This window comes from Pteropus medius, unplaced genomic scaffold, assembly GCF_902729225.1.
Source record: "Pteropus medius unplaced genomic scaffold, Ma_sr-lr_union100, whole genome shotgun sequence".
Taxonomy (NCBI): Eukaryota; Metazoa; Chordata; class Mammalia; order Chiroptera; family Pteropodidae; genus Pteropus; species Pteropus medius.
In genome coordinates, this window is record NW_024340696.1 from 26,788,349 (window position 1) to 26,808,162 (window position 19,814).

General features: G+C 39.8%; 1 protein-coding gene across 1 annotated transcript in view; it reads right to left on the bottom strand.

Moving 5' to 3' along the window:
• Positions 1–16,016: 16,016 nt before the first annotated feature.
• SNX3 (sorting nexin 3) overlaps positions 16,017–19,814 on the bottom strand; it is a 34,653-nt gene continuing 30,855 nt past the window's right edge. Inside the window, exons 3-4 of the mRNA XM_039869919.1 lie at positions 18,189–18,313; positions 16,017–16,762 (exon numbers count right to left, since the gene is read on the bottom strand). Of these exons, the coding sequence (XP_039725853.1) occupies positions 16,657–16,762; positions 18,189–18,313 (231 nt within the window). The 3' untranslated portion in view covers positions 16,017–16,656. The remainder of the gene's footprint in view (positions 16,763–18,188; positions 18,314–19,814) is intronic.

The window sequence follows — 19,814 nt, forward strand, 5'->3', positions numbered from 1 at the left end:
CCAACACTGGTAAATACAAAATACAGTGTGTGGGTGGTGGGGGGGTGGGGTTGGGGTGAGGGTGGGTAGGAAATGAATTGCAGAGATACATACAGCTTGGTATTTGTATTAATAGATTGTGTTTATAGATATATAAATGTACAGCAAATGTTTAAAACAAACATAAGTATGACAGCACTACCTGCATTATAGTGGTTACCTCTGGGAATGGAGGGGATTGGGGAAAGGTATTAAGAGAACCTTCAAATGTTTTTGAAATGGTTTATTTCGTAAGACAAAAGAAAATCAGAAAACTATGAGATCAATGACAAGATGTGGTAAAGCTAAGCAGCAGGTCTAATGCTTTTCTTCCATGTATTAGTCAAGTTTTGCTTCAATAATGCTGAATAATAACCCCTAAAGTTTATAACAACAATCTTGTATTTCTTGCTCATGGGACTCTGGTCCCCAGAGTCTCACTGGCCTGGCTCCAGACTGCAGTTTAGGTACAAGTGTGTCCCAGCGTTTTGTCATTCTGGACTGGCAGCTTCTCTAAAGCAACTTCTTTGCCTTGCAGAATGCAGAAGTATAAGAGGCAGAGCCAAACTATGTATGCACAAAGTTGCTGCTCACGTCACACTGTTTATTTTCCACTAGCTAAAGCCAGACATGTGGCCAAACCCAATCTCAAGGGGGCAGAGAAGCAGACTCCTCTCACAGAAGAGAAGGTGGCACATCAATGACCTATAATGAAATCTATCACAATCATAATCTACTTTAATTTATTTAAAATATTCTCAGTAAAATTGAAAGAGTAAGTTTCCTGTGACATGCCATACAATACTGATCCCCACAGGGGTTGCCTTTGCTTTGGACATCTCTGCTATTACAAATAAAAATCAACCTTGGCTTGTAACATTTGAAAAGACCCAGAATTAAAAGCCAAGTGTCTCTTCTGGGATTTAGGGGTCTCTGCTAGATGCAGCCTGGCTATTTTAAGAAACTCACTGCTTGCCTGAATGTTGAGGCTTGTGTTGTGGCAGAGGTGCCACGGTGGTCTTTGAATATATGAATTTGAGATACACCGTTCCAATATATGCAATTTGATTGTACAAACAAGAAAAGATGAACGTAGCCAAGTGATTACTGTGGTCAAAAACCAGTCTTCAGCTTCTCCTTTGACAAATGGTTTTTCTAAGTCTTGGAAGGGTCACTTTTCAAAAATGTCATTTACATACTGTGACGGTTAGGTATGGAGTCTTACATTTGTGCTCAAATTACTTTTTAACTGTTCTTTAATGCTAGGGAAGAGAAAGAACAGGAAAGGAACTGAACTGAGACTCCCAAAGTATTTCATTTGTAGTTCAAGGTTTTTAATTCAATTTAGGAACACAAGAACTGAATCCACTAGGCAGAGACCTGCACTGTAGTTGCCATCCTTAATCATTTGAGTAAAAATTGCAATCTACTTTTCTGCAAGTTATTTTTGTGGGTGTGACTCTCTCTCCTGGTGGTGCATGTGGCTCTGCCTCATTCTTTTTAACATTTGCCTCGTATTTTATCTAATGGATGGACTACAGTTTATTCAACTAATTCTTTATTGATAGATTAGGGTTGCTTGCAGTTTTTCATTAATAAATTAAACAGAAAAGAACCATACTTTTATGTATACTTTCGTGGACTTGTGAGGGTATATCCGTGGGATATGTTCTTAGAAGTGACGTTTCTGGGTCAAAGATTATATGGATTTTTAATTTTGATACGTACAGACAAATGGCTCTCCAAAAGGGTTTTCTCAATTTGCACTCCTGCCAAGAGGGTATGAGAGGGCCCATTTTATTGCTCAGAATTTAAAAGTGCTTAATCAGACAGGCTTGATGAACACTTCAGAAGCTGTTAGAAAAAAAATACAGAGAATGCATATGTTTCTATTATGAATATGCTTCTGCTACAATGCATACTGGACTGGGTAAGTTGGCCTCACCCTATACTCATGGTTAGAGCTTGGTTCCCCAAATTTTTCAGTCTGGGTCACTTCTGTGAACTTTTGGGAACATCCATGTCACCATGAAGGTTGAGAGAAAGTGATAAATGAAAATGTAGAAGCAGCTTGGCAGACAGTTTCTGCTGCTAAGATGCTGCTCTAAGAATCTCAAGCCACTCATTTTACAACATTTTTTATAATCACTTATGGAAATTGAAGAACAATAACTCTCTTAAACTGAATAACTCTAGTACATTTACTACAAATGACAAATTTGTTTTTTATATAGTCTGTATTTTAAATCACGTTTTCAATTTTTGACACTCATTTTGGAACACGAAGTGGCTTTTTTCTCCTGAATATTGCTGACCTGCATATAGACTGCTAGGAACATCAGAGCCTTTCAGCTGCCCACTGAGCTCATCAGCAATGTGCAGAGGGCAGTTTCTCCAGTGAGGAAACCAGGATGTTGCCACACAGCCTGGGCATCTTTCTGATGTGCCAAAGTGTCGCAATGCTCTGGTGGGAAACCATGAGTAGGGTCAGCATATTGAGGAGGCCAAGGTCATGGTTTGATCCTCAAGGGAGCTAGGTAGCCTCATTGTGGCCCTAGTATTTCTAATATCTGCCAATCATTATGTCCCAGGACATGGAGCAAGGGGCAGGAAAGGCCTGGGCTCCTTTACCATGAAGGCTGGAGAATGGCTTTTAGCTTCTGTCTCCCAAGTGTCATTCCGGACATCCAGAACGATGAACCCAGTGAAAGGAGCACTGGCCAGGGTGAAGAGGCTGCGGTTCTCATATGACCAGTGTGACAAGTTAGTTAACCTCTCTGCGCTTTGGTCTTTCCATTTGTGCAAAGGAGTACTTGCCTCAGTGATGCCTAATATCCCTCCTTCCATTCTCATCATCAGTACCTTTAGGTAGGGCCAAGAGACCAAGAGAAAAAATTCTCCTTGTTGGCGAGAGTTGATCATATTAAGTACATTTCTAAATGTGTTCTTCAAATCCTTTCATTTAGACAAGTCATTCTCAGTCTTGGCTGCACAGAGAATCACCTGGGGAGCTTTTAAAATTCTCAGTGGCCAAGCTCCATCCAGACCAATTACGCCAGTGTCTCTGGGGCAGGGCCCAGGCATCAATATTTGAAAGCTCTTGGTGACTTCAGAGTGTAGCTGAGGATGAGAAGCACTGATGCTAGTATTAGGTCAGGAGCTCTGGGATGGGGTTTGTGCTCAGGCTCCAGGATCATCTGTGCCCCTCATCTCTCATTCTTGGTTGCTCTCCCCCTACTCGCTGGTGACCTTCAAAAAAGTTAATTCTTTCCCTTCTTTCTCTGCTTTGGCCTGTCATTGAACTCACCCAGCTGATTGTGGCGCTTATGATTGAGAACCTCTTCTGACCGCTTCCCTTTCCCCAGAAATTAACGTGATCATTAAGGCTTATAATTTCACTCACCAGTGCGATCAATCAAGGGGCTGAGAAACAGAGTTAAGAGTCCTTTTGTAATTGGCAGCAGCCTGTGATTCAGAGCAGAGCATCCAGGGGCTGTGGGGAAGCGAGAAGAAGGGAGGGCCTGATGTGCAGGGAGGGCCTGTGACCTTTGAACTCATTCCCCAAGCTCCTTGTGACCCATTCCCCATAGGGGCCAGCAAGCTCCCAGTTCATCTGCCCTGAGTGTCAAAAGGAGGAAAGCCAGTTCTTGCCAACAGTGCTTCAGGCTACTCCTTGTCCACCCCGAGCTCTCTGCAATGGAAAGGAAGGTCTCTTCAGAACCTGGGAAGAAGGAAGATCGGTGGATTCTTTATACCCTGGGCAATTTGAGTCTGGAGGGGAGGGGCAGTGAGTTCAGATCACCTGTAATTCAGAGGTGGGATGAGGCTGTCAGGCCTAAAGAAGCAATACATTCTTCCCCAATGCCTTTAGAGACACCTCGGAACCCCTTAAACGGCAGCTGAGCCTGGAGCAATGTTCACTCTGCACCCTTCTGCCAGCCCAGAGAAACTCCAGGCTTCCTTTTGCCTGCAGGGAGCCTGCGGTCAGAGTGGCCCTGGGACCACAGCTGAGTTTTACTTCCTGGAAGGGCTGGGCTGGCTGATTCAGCTTCCAGTGCACACAGGACCTAGTGGAATATCTCATATATACATGGTAGGTGGCATATGGGCCAGAGGTGAGGGGGTAGTTATTTTAATTCAAATACATCATTATAACAACATTAAAAGTGACTTTCCTTTTTTAAATAGTGCTATAGGAAAATCTGGAGGGGGAAAAAAATCATCTATAATTCCACCTCCCTAACACAACTATTTTAATTTTTTTTTGCCTATTTTTTCTAGTTTAAGCAGCAACCTAATAACATTATAAAGCAAACTATTATTTTATTTTGAGTTTTTCAAATCTCATATTCTCTCTTTTTTCAAAGGCGGAACCTAGAGAACTCAGTTCGCAAAGTTTTGTTGTGTAGAGAAAATTCTGCTTTGGCCCATGACAGCTAAACCAAGAGGTGAGCCACCTGAGGGCTAAAGTAAAAGGGAAAGAGAAAGAATATCTCGTTCCTTTTCTAGTTCTTGAGTATGATGGGAGAGGAAAAACAGTGAAGTGGAGTGAACCCAACTGATGCATATGTACCAATTTCCGTTGGCCTGGTTTGGGGAAGAGCCTGGAGAAGTGAAGATAACTTCAAGGGAACAAGGTCTGCTTCTAGGCCTGTTTGAATACTGGTAATCCACAATACTCTAAAACTACTACCACAATACTTTTGGGCAGGGCATGTCAAACTGGCCAAGACATGTGAACGAAAAGCGAGGACCTAAGGTTTAATTTTCTCTCAGCTCCCTTGTGATGTGGAAGCTGACCCAAGAGCTAGGGGCTCGCCATGGCAGAACAAGGTGGCAGACCACTCAGCAGAGGGTAGGAGTGGCTTCCTGAGTCTATGACTATTCGGAGATCTTGGAAGAGATTCAGGTGTCAACAGCTAACAAGAGCTGAAGTGGGGCCCTGTCATCCAGGGGCCACCACAGGCTCTGACCAAACCTGGAAACCAGATCCACAACTTACAGTCGCACTGAAGCTCAGTGTCGGTGCCTGCTGGTGGGAGTCAGGGACATTTTCCCAAAGACCAGCGGGGTGGGGGCTCTGTGCCTGAGGACCCCAGCGCTTCCTATGGCCAGGAGCACATTTCTGTTGCATTGGCTTTCATGACACGGGACACCTTCTAAGGGAGATAAAGCAGGTGGAAGGGGTCACTCTCTGGGAAACTGCAAACTACCTAAGGGCTATTTAAATCAATTCCCCAAGATAGGAAGAACAGTTTATCTCTAAGCAGAAGACCGGGTGAATAGTAGATACACTAAAGAAATCCAGTATCTCTGCAATTCGATTTGTAGTGAGAGGTTCATTTGAGCCCCCTGTTAGCTCGAAAGAGCTGGACTAGTCCTTTGAACTGAGAAATGACAGGCTAAAGTAGAGAAATCACCAAACTCATCCAGCTCTGGCATTCCAACACCATGATCCAAAATAAGAATTTCGAATGAGGGAAGGGAATAAGATGCTATAACTCCAGGGGTTACAACATTCATCATTCTTGCATTCCCTCATCCAGTCAGGTTCATCAAGGGCCCACTGCAAACCAGGGTCTCTGCTCCATGGTGAGGATAGTGATCAACGATAAAGTCCTCAGGAGCTTATTCATGGTCTAGTGGGGGAGACAGGGGCACAAAGAATTGCCACACAGTGAGATGGGCCATCATAAATGGAGAAATAGACACTTTGCTAGAGAACATAAGAGAGGAAGAATCTTAACCTTTTCCTGGGGCAAGCATGTAGCCTTTGCTGAGCTGGTGACAGTTAGGTTGATCCTTGAATGATGAGCAGGGGTGAACCTGGTGTGAACAGAAGGTTAGCTGGAACAGCATGTGCAAAATCCTGGTGGAGTAGCATTTTGAGGTCTAAGTCTCAGAGGATGGAGGGTATGTCTTTAGGGGCTGAAGGGTTGGGGGAGTAGTGGCACATGATGTTCAAAACTAGATTGGAAACAAATTCCAAACTGATTGGAATCAAGGTGTATATGTCCTTCTTTGTGCACCACTTTCTACCTTGAGTCGTTATTTATAGACAGACCTTCCGTCCCCTACTTGACTGCAACACGCAGTGCTGTGCACTGTAATTAGAAAGCAGTCGACAAGTATTTGTTGAATTAAGAGTTAAATGTAGAGTATATGGGGTCAATTGTGCTGAGGGGACAGGTTCTATTAATCTATTCGACAAGTGAAGACCAAAGCAATGAGGAGTTTAGGGATCTTTTCCAGTTCAGCCAGCAAAATTCTGTGGTCACCTCTAATCCCTTCTAGAATCATTGACTCCTGTGTTTTCCAAGAAATCATTCCGTTTGATCCAATGTCTGACATCTGCTCATGGATCCCCTTTTATTCTGCACTGTCCCAAACACTTTACCATTGTTTAAAAAAACTCATCTCACTGGCAAGTGAAACTCAGATTCTGCTGAAGAAAGACAATGCTAGCAGTCAGTCAGTCCATTGTATAACTGCCCCCATGAGAGTTTAGAAATGTAAGTAGTCAACACCAGAGGAGATGAGGTCAGTAAGCTATATTGCCCCAATAGCTGGCTAAGGCCTGGAAATAGTATCTCTCTTCCAGAGAGCAAGCCAGCAGCAGAATTAGAAAGCCAACTTCTACTCGCTGAAAAAGTACACCTACCAGTGAGGCATCTTGCCCAAGAAAAGGGCACCACAGTGAATTAGGCATTTCTACAGAAGGCTCATGATAGTAAATTGGTACACAACTCTGTGAAAGACAATTTGGCAACTTGTATCATGAGCCGAGGATATTCACTCTCATCTTTAGATGCACTTCTGGAACTCTGGCCCAAAGTATAACCTAAGAGCTTTATGCATGGAGATGCTCACTGTAGTATTACAATGTTGTTAAACTGGAAATAATAAAAATTTTCAATAATGGAATGTAGCACAAACCCATTTTGTATACCCTCCACATTTGTTATATCTGCTAGATTATTCTATAGGCATTATTACCTAAAAATTTGCATACAAAAAATAGTGGGATTATGGGTAAATTATTTTCTCATCAGTTTGCCAATCTATCAGGTGGTTTTATTTTTTGAAACTATTTTTAATAACATGACATATTTATTGTATTTATATTTATTTATTTTTTATTATTTATATGTATTTTTTATAGTTAACAAATTTTAAATTTCCAAAGCTGGATCATTGACTTTTAGTCTTTTCTTTCTTTCTTTTTTTTTTTTTTTTGTGGAGGGTGAGGAGTGTTGACTTTTTATATCCAGGAAACCACAAGCAAAAAGTAATCGACTTTAATTTTGACTGTGGAGATCACAGGTGCTGGAGGGTCTGTAGAGAGACATGCAGTCTGGAAGGCAATGAGGAGGTGTTTGCCTTCTTGGGAATCTCTAAGCAAGTTCAAGTAGAACCTGCCCATCTATAGTATCTCATTAATACCTACGGGAAAAACAAGGGCATGAGAGCTGAAGAGAGGGGATCCATGAGGGTACGACTGTGAGCAGGGAGGAGAAATGACAGCGAGAAACAGGAAAGAATGTAGAGTTAAGCTGTCCACTGCCATCATTTCTTTTTTAAACTATGTCACCCCTCTCTCACCCCCACCATCACCATCACCATCACCATCACTCATCACCATCACCGCTACCATCACCGCCACCTTTCACCATCACCGTCACCATCACCATCATACACACATATACACAGGCAAACGTATTTTATAGGAACATGCTTGTCCCTTTACAATTTTGGGGGATGGGAACAACAGAACAGGTAGCTTTATAGTCTTGTCAAAACACATCTTGTTCTGTCACTGTTTTATAAAGAAGTCAGGTTTCTTACAGCAGTTTGCATGCTGACACTCAGAGAATTGCGAATCTCTATTGGATATTCTTATTTGAATATTTCCCCCTCTACGATAGCTGAAAGAACATCTTTGCCTATAGGTTTAACAAAGATATGTTTTGTGGGTGAAAAGGGCAAACCATATTGCAGAATTAAATTTAGAAGTATAAGAGAGACACTGATATATATTGATGGTCTAAAATATGTGAGATACCCATATAATTACATTCCACTCCGTTATTTTATGCTGGAGGCCCAGACAGGAGAGTGATGTTCACCAAGGTCACACAGCTGCTCTGAACCCAGAGCTCAGCTCTTTCTCCAGTTTCTATAGCTTTATTTTGCAGTCCGTATAAAAGATCAGTCCTCTGCTTCTTAATGTAGAGTATGTCTTGGGAGCTTACTTTTCTTCTTATTTCCTCTCACTGGGGAACGACGGTGTCTCAGAGGGCTTTTGTCCCTGGGTGTTCCTTCCCAGGGCTTCCCCCTCGGCAGTACCTGGGCCTGAGGACTCAGGGTGCTCCAGTGTTCCCAGGAAGGTAGAGTCTGGTCAGCGGTGTCACATTTCAGCACAAGAAGTAGAGATGAGGATGGAAAAATACACCTTTCTCGACAAATTCTTAGGAATTCTGACTACTTTCTCAAATAACTGTTTTTTGTTTCTTTGGTCTTTTAAGCAAACACACAACCCACAACAACATGGTTGAATCTTAAAACATCACATTCAGTGAAGAAATTCAGAGATAAAACAATACATATTGGCCCAAGGACACAGAGCTGGGATTTGAACCCAAGCCTGGGTGGCTTTAAAGCTTATCCTCTACTACTCCTCAGGACTCCCCACCCCCACCTCGCCCCCTTGGTTTCTAATCTGGGCTCTGGGTCCGCTGTTAGGGGAGGCCCTTGGACAAGTCTTTTCCTGTGTCTGAAAAATGAGAGGCTTGGATTGGATTGCTTCTAAGATCCCTTATACAGTTCTTCTATCCTACGACTCTGTAAATCTAATTCTTTAAAAAAATTTACTTATTTTTTGACTAGTTAGTAGTCATATGATGTAAAATTCAAAAAGTTCCAAAGAGCCAAGGAGACTAAAAAGATATGACAACTAAATGAAATAAAGTCTCCTGCATTGGTTCCTGGAACAGAAAAAGGATATTAGTAGAAAAGTCGGTGAAAGTCAAATAAAGTTTGGAGTTTACTTAACAGTAGTGTACCAATGCTAGTTTTTTAGTTTTGACATAATATCATGATCACCTAAGATGTCAACATGAGCAGCAACTGGCTTGAGGGGGTATATGAGAACTCTTTATACTATCTTCACAACTTTTCTGTAAATCTAAAATTATTCCAAAACAAAATATTTTTTAAAAGGGTATACAGTGAAATTTTTTCCTCTCTCCTTTGTTTTTGGGCTTCCCAGTCTCCTCGACCAGGCAACTAATGTTACCTGTTTCTTGCATAATCTTTCAGAGATATTCATTTAATAATTAGAGAAAATATTGTATTCTATAAATATCATTTCTCAAAACAGAAAGTATGTCTATGAGATAAATTCCTAGAAGTGAACTCCTGGGCTTAGAGTTTTGGTAGATATCGCTAAATTGCCTTCCATAGAAGTTGTGCCACTTTATCCTCCCGCCAGACAATGTGTATGAGGACCTGTCATTTCACCAACACAGACTGTTGTCTAAGACCAGTTCACTTCAGTTTAAGTGAGACTGTTAATTCTCAAAATGCTCAAGAACACACTCCTCTAGAATGCTGTCACAGAACGGTGGGTCCATTCTGAGGCATGTAGCTGAGGCGAGCGGGGGCAGCTGCAGTGGTCAGGGGCAGTCAGGCTGTGAAGAAGTGATAGTCAAATGATTAACATTCCTAACATCAATTACTACCGTCCTCAGGAGAAGACGTTCACAGAAGGGCATTGTGTCTGCTCCACAGCACACAAAGGGTCAAGCCTCACAAATTTGCTCATAGTGGGAAAAAACACCCCCACAGGTCAAAGTGTTCAGATTACAGGTCTAGGAAAATCCCTTTGCAGAAAGAAGACAGCAAATCCCCAGTGCAGTTGAAAGGACAAAACTTTCTTCACCTCAGAGACTCTCCAATGAATAAACCGGTTAAACATGGTTTGGATTTACTGAACATGAAAACAACTGGATTAAAGTATAATCTAGCTAGAAAGAAAAGGAAATGTACCGAGAAAGCTAAGTAATGACAAGGCTGCAGTGTTTACATCTGCCAGGCAGGGATGGCCATTCCAGTTTTATAACCAGATTCTCTTAAATGTTTAACTTTCCTTTGGATCAAGAAAATGAGTCTCTGCTTGCGTTGGTCTCTTTGATAATGACTCTGGTGTCAAGGCAACTGTGCACGTACTGGGGGCATCAATGCCAGGAGGCCAGAGGCCCCAGCACACCAGGGTCTGCAGGCACCAGCTGGTAGGGTGATGTTCTCGCATGGGCCCTGGCCTGCCAACGCTCCAGTCTCATATGGGCACAGATTTTAGAATCAGAAAGACCTGGGTTTGAATCCATTTCACTGCTTACTGGTTGTGCGACCTTGGGCAAATTATTTAAGCTGTCAGTTCTTCTCTTGGTAAAATGGGGAGAATACCCACCCCATAGGGCTGTTATGAGAATTAAATGAGATTATATATATAAAGAGCCCAGGCTGAAACCTAAGCACTCAAGAGACAGGATGGTTGTTTTCCAGTCTCCGTTTCCCTCTTCCTCCTCCTCCTCATGCACACAGTGGAACAGCAGAGTAAATCTGCTCCATACCATGCAGACTCAGGGCGCATCCAAACCACACTCTGTAGCACGAGCGTTTAGAATTTGTTACATTGGGGTTTTTAACCCGTTTTGTACCAAAGATCCCTACTTAGATATTCATAAAAGCATACAATAAAAACACATAGGATTACAAAGGAAACCAATTTATTGAAATGCATTTATTATATTTTAAAACTGGTGCCTCTCTTTAACATATTAAACAAGATCTTAGGGCTCATCTAATAATTACAATAATTTTCAAGTAGTGAGTGTATTGTTTCAAAGCCTGCAACAAATATGATACAACATATTTGCAATTTTTAATTGGTGGCATTCACAAGTTCTGCTTATACTATTACTGTTTGTTTCTAAATTCATAATGGAAGAAATACTAAATTTCAGCTAGAGAATACTAAGTATAAAAATGCAATCTTTTCCCCATCTAAATTCAAACTCCGGATTAAGAACCTGGGTGTTATAAAATATCACCACCTCTGGCCTAATGACTACTGATAAAAGGTGTCTAAAAACCGTCAAACCTACAATCTTTCATTTTACTCTTTCCCTCTGGCTTAAGATTTTCTATTGGCGTTTGAGTTCTGCAGTTAGAATATGATATGCCTGTGTTGTTGTTTTTTGAATCTTGTTTTTTGAATTTATCCTGCTTGGTGTTCTCTCAGCTTCCTGGATCTGTTGTTTGGTATCTTTAATTTTGAAACATTCTTAGCCATTATTACTTCAATTATTTCTTTTGCTCTGTTCTCTTTTTCTTCTGGTATTTCCATTACACCTATGTTAAAATTTTTGAAATGATCCTACAGCTTTTGGATGTTTTTTCTGTTGCTCTCTCTGCATTTCAGTTTGGGGAGTTTCTATGGCTCTATCTTCAGATTTACCCAATCTCTCCTAAACTATGTTGAGTCTCCCGATGAGCATGAAGGCATTCTTCACTTCATTTTGGTGATTTTAATTTCTGTCATTTGCTTATTTCCTTTTGCTTTTGGTTTCTATTTCTGATTATATTACCTTTCTGCTCTTGTATGTTATCTTTTTCCATTAAAATCTCTAACGTATTAACCATAGTTATTAAAATTTCCTGTTTGATAATTCCAACAATTCTGTCATATCTGTCTGGTTCTGATTACTATTCTTTCCTCAGACTGTTTTTTTTCTTGCCTTTTAGTATGCCTTGTAATTTTTTGTTGAATGCCAGACATGTTGCATTGGATAATAGAAACTGAGGTAAAAAGGCCTTACATGTGAAGATTTATTTGGCTAGGAAGTGGCCTGTGTTTAATGTTTGTTGTAGTTATAGGCACCAGAAGCTTCAAATTCTTCTAGAGTTTTTGCTTTTGTCTCTGTCTTAACTTTGGTTTCCTCTAATTATTCCTCAAGTCTTGCAGCTTTCAGCTGTAATCCACCATGATTATACTGGAGCCCTGGTGGTGTGGTGGTAAGGTTGGGGGAGGGGACATTCTAATCTCCAGATCAAATCTCAGTGTTTTAGAGAGCCTGTGACCATCACAAGTGTTTCCCAGGTGGTATAGCTTTCCCCCTCTGCTCCTTCCTCAATGCCCGAAGCATTACCAATCTATTTTCTTAGTCTTAATCCCTGTCGACTATGGCTCTTTTCCCCCTTAGGTGAGACAGGTAGGCTTCAGGGGCTGGTATGGGAAGAATGCCCTTCCCCAAGCTGGCATAAGGCTCTGGCAGTCTTTTACTCCCAGAGAATACTTTTGTAATAAAGAAGGTTCTGGGTATATTTCACAATGATGACTCCTCTCCCTGCCAGGGATCTTTCTTGATATTCACTGTGGACACCTGGTAGCGTTCCCGGAGGTAAATGGCGTGGGGGCCCCCTCCAAGACTGTGGTCTCCAGAAGTTTCTCATGTGCTAGCTCACACTCATGCTCTGGGCAATTCATCAATATTACCATGTAAGGTTATCATGTAAATTATCGCTCCAGCAGTTTCTTGCTCCAGGTAAACGGATTTTGACTATCTCCCTAGATGAGCCTGTCTCTTCAAGTTTTGGGGTGCTGGTTTGCCCTGCAACCTCAGTTCTCTCATGGGTCAAAAAGTCATTCATTTTTGGTTTCTCCAGCTTTTTCTTGTTGTAAGGACAAGGGTGCCAACTTTTGAGCTCTTTACACGTCAGAGCTGAAAGTGGGAGCCCCCTTTATTTTGAATGGCTATTCCCTTCCCTCCATCTGAACTCCGTGTCGCCTGCGTCCCTTGTTCTCACACTGGCCATGTTTCCTGTCTGGCTGTGCTATCCATTGAGTCTTTTCGTGACACTGTTCCAGCAAGGCTGAGTTTCTTGAGAAAAGGGACTGTGTGTTTAATATCTTATCTATGTCAACACTTTGCACACATAAAATTGCTTAGTGCTGTTTTACTGGGTCACTTCTACTTACAGCATTCACCTAACGGTAAAAAGCATCTGTGGTGAGGTGTTCCCCAGCACCTCCAAACTTCCTTTTGTGCTTTTGAATAAATTTTCCTGGCCTCCAAGTGACAGCCTTATTTTCTTAGCAAGGTTGGAATAGGCAAACTTCACTTATTGTAAATCGAGATTTACAAAAGTAATTTCTCAAGATCTGATAAGTTCTGACTTTTTCTCAATTTCCCAATTTCTTTTTTGTAATGACAAGTAGCCAGCTTAAAGTACCCAAGATAAAATCTGGCCAAATTCCTGGAAATCAAAGGGCCTCCTAGGCTAAGTGCTCAAATCTGGCTTTTTCCAAATTATTTGGGAAGCTGTAAAAAAAAAAAAAAATCTCGGACTCAGTCTTAGAGAGTAATTGTGGTGCACAGTTAAGCTTAGGAAAATAAGACATCTGATTGGCAAGCTCTTCATGTCCCAAAGTGCTCTTATACCTACACTTAAAATCAAATGAAAAAACAAAACCAAATCTAGCCATTTAATCACTCATGTTCAGCCTATAGGACGTAGGAAATGTTACTGAAAATTCACCCTTTCATTCATTCAATAAATTTATTGAGCACCAAAATAAAGGCTGGGTGCCAAGTCACAGGCACTGTCCACGAGAAGAGCCAGACACCCTTACTTTGGGGCCATCACATCCTAGGTAACTTTCAGCATGTTACTTAAGCTTGCACATTCTCATCTGTAAAGAATATTATATTCTTCCTAGGGAGGTTCTGTGACAGTGGAACTACTGAGGAAGACTTATACTCTAACTTCTTAAAACAGTTTCTAATTCATTTCCCTGTCCAAATACTTGCATATTGTAATAATCACAGCTAGCACCGACTGAGCAGTTAATCCATATGCCAGGCAGTGCACTAAGCTATCTGTCCATCCACATTTCAAACAAATCTTATCTATAAAGGCCCAGAGGCCTCCTCCTTTCATTGGCTATATTCATCCTCACTCCTGTAACCAAAACAAAGCTGAGGCAACAGGACAAGGATTTTTAATCTAGAGTGGCCCATAACGAGAGAGCAGAGTTAAAAATCCACAGGATATAAGGAGATGCTCCCCTGCACCCTGCCACCAGAGGTCATCATCACTACTGAGGGTCACAATGGCAGAACCTCCAAGCAGCGAAATACCACATAAACCTAAGAACTGCCTTGGGTTTAGTGGCACCATTTGCTGTGACTACTACTGTATCTATGATTACCACTGCCATAGGAGAACTATTACTAAGCCTTTACATATTGCAGACATTGCTGTTCTATGGATTTCACATTTAGAACTCAACAACTATAAGTTACTAAAGGTCCCACCCTTTACAAGCGGTAGTTGAGACATGGCACTTACTTACTGAGGAGACACAGAGCCTGCGACTCTTGCTGCATAACCCACTGCCAAATTAACTTCTATTCTTTTAGGTAGACTATTTAGGGATTCTAGAATATCCTTTTATGTGGTCACGGTTAATGGCACCTGCATTTTTACTTTATAGGGTTAAAGGTGTAGCTTTAACATGGACCATGGTTTCAATTCCCTGAGATAACACTGAAAACTATTTTCCCTATATTAGGCAAAAAAAACATTATCTGGAGTAAGCAACTTTTCCCCTAACTTAAAACCTTCAGCTTTCCGAGAACACGCCTGCCCCTAGGACACTGTAGAGGCTACAAGTAAGCTGGCCAGTAGAACCCATTCTATACCACATTATTCTCTCATCTATAGATGATCAAAATCAAAAGAATTCCACAGTGGAAACATTGGTACTACTGACATTTTTTCTGCTGTAGGAAGCTGTCCTCTGCATTGTAGGTTTAACAGCATCTCTAACTTCTTCTGCCCACTAGTTTCCAGTGGTTCTCCGGTTGCGACAGGCAAAAAATGTCTAGAGACATTGCCAAATGTTCCTTGGGGGACAAAGTCATCCCTGGTTGAGAATTACTGCTATAGAGGAATTATTCTGTTTAGGAGGGTCACCATTACCCTATTCTGCATACCAAAAACAAACAGCTTTTGATTTTACTTCTCTAGCTCACTGAAATTCGATTCATGTCGTTCAGCTTCGTGCCTTAATTTATAGTAACTGAAAGATCCAGTATTATGGAATTGTGAAATACTAAGGCGTTACAGCATAGCTCTGACTTCTTCCTGTAATTTCCAATCTGTCTGGTGAACATTCTAGTTTGCCCAAGACCTAAGATGGTTTTCTCTCAGATGGATTGACCTGTCTCTAGGTGACACACTAGTGTGGGAAGACAAACTTTCCTTACTTTGGGGTTTAACTCTAGGTCTCAGTGGGTCGGTTCTCAAAGCACCAGATGTTGTGCAGATTTAAACTAGAACTCACATTCTTGTTGCAAAGTTCTGGTCACAACACAGGTTAAGCAGCAAGGAGTCAGTCATGCATTTTCTGGTTTCTTATCATTTATACGAGTCAGGCTAGAACATTGTGCCCTTCTCCCTTGGTTAAAGAGGATCAAGTGTGCCACTATCCCAAGCCAAATTAGAGAGAAAGCATGAATCCGTTGACTAAGAAAAGGGTTATTACACCTTGGCTAAGTTTGTTTAAGCAAGTCACTCAGATGAGCTACCAAAAAAAATTCTTCTAAAAAACATGAGGCATGGTTTTGACTTATCTTAAAAGGCCTTTTACAAAGAATGACTTGAGATTATAAAGCATTTTTCAAATACACAAAGTGCTTCATAACGACTCAATAAGCCTTAAGGAATGCTTTTTTTAGTACATCCCTTTTTTTGTTGTTTAAAGAAAATACCCCATTCAAAGAGTGGTGGCATATTTGATATCACCACTGTTTAAAGAGGAATGGAGTTACAGGAATAAGAAGTATATAATTAGTAAATAATCCCTCTCAACAAGTAAGTTAAGTAGGAAAGCCATAAAGGGAGAAAAGAAAAGCCAGAGGCAACACAATCAGTGCATATCAGAAATGCATTTTTATTTTTATTTGAAAACAACTTAAATTTTTTAGACAAATGATTTTAGTATATAAATTTGATTTTGTTTTTATACAGAATATAAAGATTTCCCTCACTGATCTTCCATGTGAAGGGTATTACAAGCCTGAAGGGATATACTTTCTGCACACAAGTGTGTATCTTACATGTAGGGTGCTGGAAACGGATGGTGTAGTGCTCCTACACATAAATTAGGTCAAGTGACATCGTATATTAAAAAGGGGATAAGAGAAATATTCTGGTTTATCAGATTCAAGAAGCAAACATGACACAAAAACTGTGCAGATAAGACCAAGTCAGTAACTTTAGTTAGGACACTGCAGATTATACTGGTAACAGGTTTGTGAAGCTATCGTGTATACCACATTAAAAGAGCAAGGAAGAGCTATTATATAGAAAGGCTAGAATGAGGGATTTTCACTAAAGCAAATTAAATTCTTGTCAACTGCCAAAACAAAACAGAGCATATGAGTGTTAGTATATGGAAGGCATGTTATACCAGTTTCTGTGCAGCATGCTAAAAGTTAGTTAGAACTTCTTCATTGGTGCATATGAATCAATAATAGTCACGGAAAGTTTTTTTGCCTCTTCTTGCCAATTTCAAGCATGCCTTATTTTAGATGGAGTATAGCTTTTATCTATTATTTCATCCTGTAAAAACATGTGAAGACAACGTTCATTCTGTGCCAAAGGATGACCAGCGACCCTAGGAATAAAAAATACAAATTAAGTCCAATATTTTCTAAAAGTGTATGGGTGTGTGTGTGGGAGGCGGTCAAACACACATATTTTAAGGTTAGGAAGCAAGTACAATTCAGTAATAATAAATGTTATTTTAGACTGTCCATAAGGGTCTATACTCTATCAACTTACAGTAAATTTTCCCTTTGGTTCACAAGCGTGATGAAGAAAACATCTAATGACTACCTTTGCACTGCTTCTGGCATATGTACCCAATTAACTTCTTCACATATTAGTTGGTATATTCATAAGAAACCTAAATTAATTTTAATATTAAAAGTGAAATATGTCCTGAAACTAAGAATTCATTTTAAAGAAGGAAAAGATATAGGATTAGAGTTAGAAATACACTGAAGTTCAACAAAAGCTCAAAACACTAAGAAACAGGCACAAAAAAAAATGTACAGGTTTTTTTTTGGTGGTGGGGAAGGACTGCTTGCTAATAAAGGTTTCCATCTGACTAAACCCAAGATCAGACTGGGCAAACAGACTTCTATTTCAGAATTTAAAAACATCTAATCTAGCAATGCCTTCTCCAAAAGGAAAGGCAAGTATGTTTATAAAGAGACAATGATTTTGCGTGCTACAGTAGATAACTAAAAGTTAAAGGCTTTGTATACTACCCTGTTTACTACCTTTGTATAACTTTCCCTGTTTACTACCACTCACAGATCTTCAAACCACTAGATAAAAATTAAACTGCTTCTAATAAATAGCTCATGCAATCATTTTCTCTAGGATTTCACCTTATTTGGTTGAACTTAAGGCCAATACATAATTATAGTGAACCCATTCCTGGCATAATTCTCCCTATTTGATTTTTAAAAAATGGCTACATTTCAAATGGAAATAAAATTTAAAGCTAGAAATGTTGCTTTGAGCTTGAGTTTCTAAAGTAAAAGATAAACAATCCCAAGTCTTCTTACATTTCCAAAAAAAACCATTTTGCCATGAAAATTTTAAATGTGCACCTTTATAAGACATGTTGATAATACCACCAATCTGCAATCAAACAAAATGATTTAAAGTGTATTGTAAGTTTGATGTTCATACTTGAACATACCTTAAATCAGGAAGAATCATAAGTAAAACTGTATTTTTTAAATGCTGTAATTTTCAATGTAATTTGCATAAATTAACCAAGAGAAACAAATACAAAACTTAGGTCAACAGAAAGACACTCACTTCAATCACTCAAGTGTGTTAATATTTATCACATGATATTTAACTTGTTATATACTTTTACTTTGTTTAAATAATATAAGAAGTTCAAAAAGGCCCATAGGGAAAGCAATATTAAAGTTTAGCTTAAAATCTAAATCACTAGTAGTCATATGAGGTAGTCTTAGAATGCTGTTTACTCTTACACCCCGGGAAAAGAAAGCACTTACTTGTTTATAAACTGCTCCAGCCCTTGCTTCCTTTCTTCAATAAAATTGTCATCAAATATTCCATCATCTCCTCTAAAAGGGAGTTGACGCAAAAATGCTTTCCCAGGGAGCGGGGGAACCACAACCTAAAACAACGTAAGAAAATAAAGTTCTTGAACATGCTGACTGAGTTAACATTTATAGAGTACGTGAAGAAGAGATATAGCCTCATTATGAGAGCAAAACCACTGTAAAACCCGCTTAAATATAAAAGGGAATCAGTAAAAAACACACTGAAAAATATTCAACATTTTGGAGGCAAGATAACCAAATACAGAGCAAAGCTCTTCCATGGCAGAGCCCAAAGTTTAATTATCATTTTTCCTGGACTTCTTAGCAAAGCACAGGTATATAGAGAAAACATTAAAGCAATACTGAAATAAAGGTTACCAGGCTCCTCAGACAGTTTTGATGCCCCTTGTTGTAGACAATGCTTTATTGCAATGGAAACCATAGAAATCAAAATCAACTCTCAATTCGGTGAAGAAATAAAGTATTAACAATGTTCTGACATGAGCAGATAAAAATTCTGTGGTCAATTTCTTCCATCTCATGCCATCTGCATAAAGTCTTCCCTACTTATGTCTGAGGTGATGACAAAATAATCAACTACTTACCGCCACTTTTCTATTTCCTAGGCTAAGAAACATGTTACTTTTCTCCCAAAGCCACTATTCTGTCTTTCCTCAAAGACCTTTATTTCTTCCATCCCACACTATAGGAACATCTCAAATTTTCCCATTCGAAGCTTAACTATCCTCTAGGGTCAACTTATACTATATCCCTCTTTAGGAATTGTTTAGAGCCTCAAATATTTGTTTGAATTGAACATACATAGCACCTAGCTATTTATTTCACAGGTTAGTTTGGTTTCTCTATCCTAGGGTTTTTCAACTATGGCACTATTAATATTTTGAACCACATAATTCTTTGTATTGGCAGCAAGGGGAGGAGGCTTTCTTGTGTACTGTAGCATACTTAACAGAATCCCAGGCCTCTACACACTAGATACCACCAGCAGCACCTCTAGTTATAACAATTTAAAAAATGTCTCCAACATTGTCAGATGCCTTCTCAGGGACAAAACTGCCCCCGAGGAGAACTGCTGATCTAGCCTATTAATGCCTTCAAATCAAGGACCCTGTCTTAGGCTTCTGGTTATTTTAATGAAAGCTGGGCATATAACCGAAGCTCAACCAACCAACCACTTAGCTAGAATCTTATCTTCTACCCAAATAGAGAAAATCATGTGAGCAAACAATTCAAACAAGGAGAAATATAAACAGTAAACACCAGTAATTCAAATTAACATATTCTAAAAGAGGTAAAACTTTAAATCTTTGATCCAGAGTTTCTATAACTAAGAGTTATCCTAAAACAATAATTCAACAGGGCAAAAAAGGGAAAGAACACTACTTCATACAGATTAGCGAAAAAACAAAATAACAGCAAAAAGAAACACAAAATCGAATGCCGAACATAAACTTTATAATTCTTTCCTAGATCTACCCTCCTCAGATGACCAATGATTAAGACATTTAAAAAGTCTTCATAGTTTGCTTTAGCATTCTTGAATCTCTCTACTAT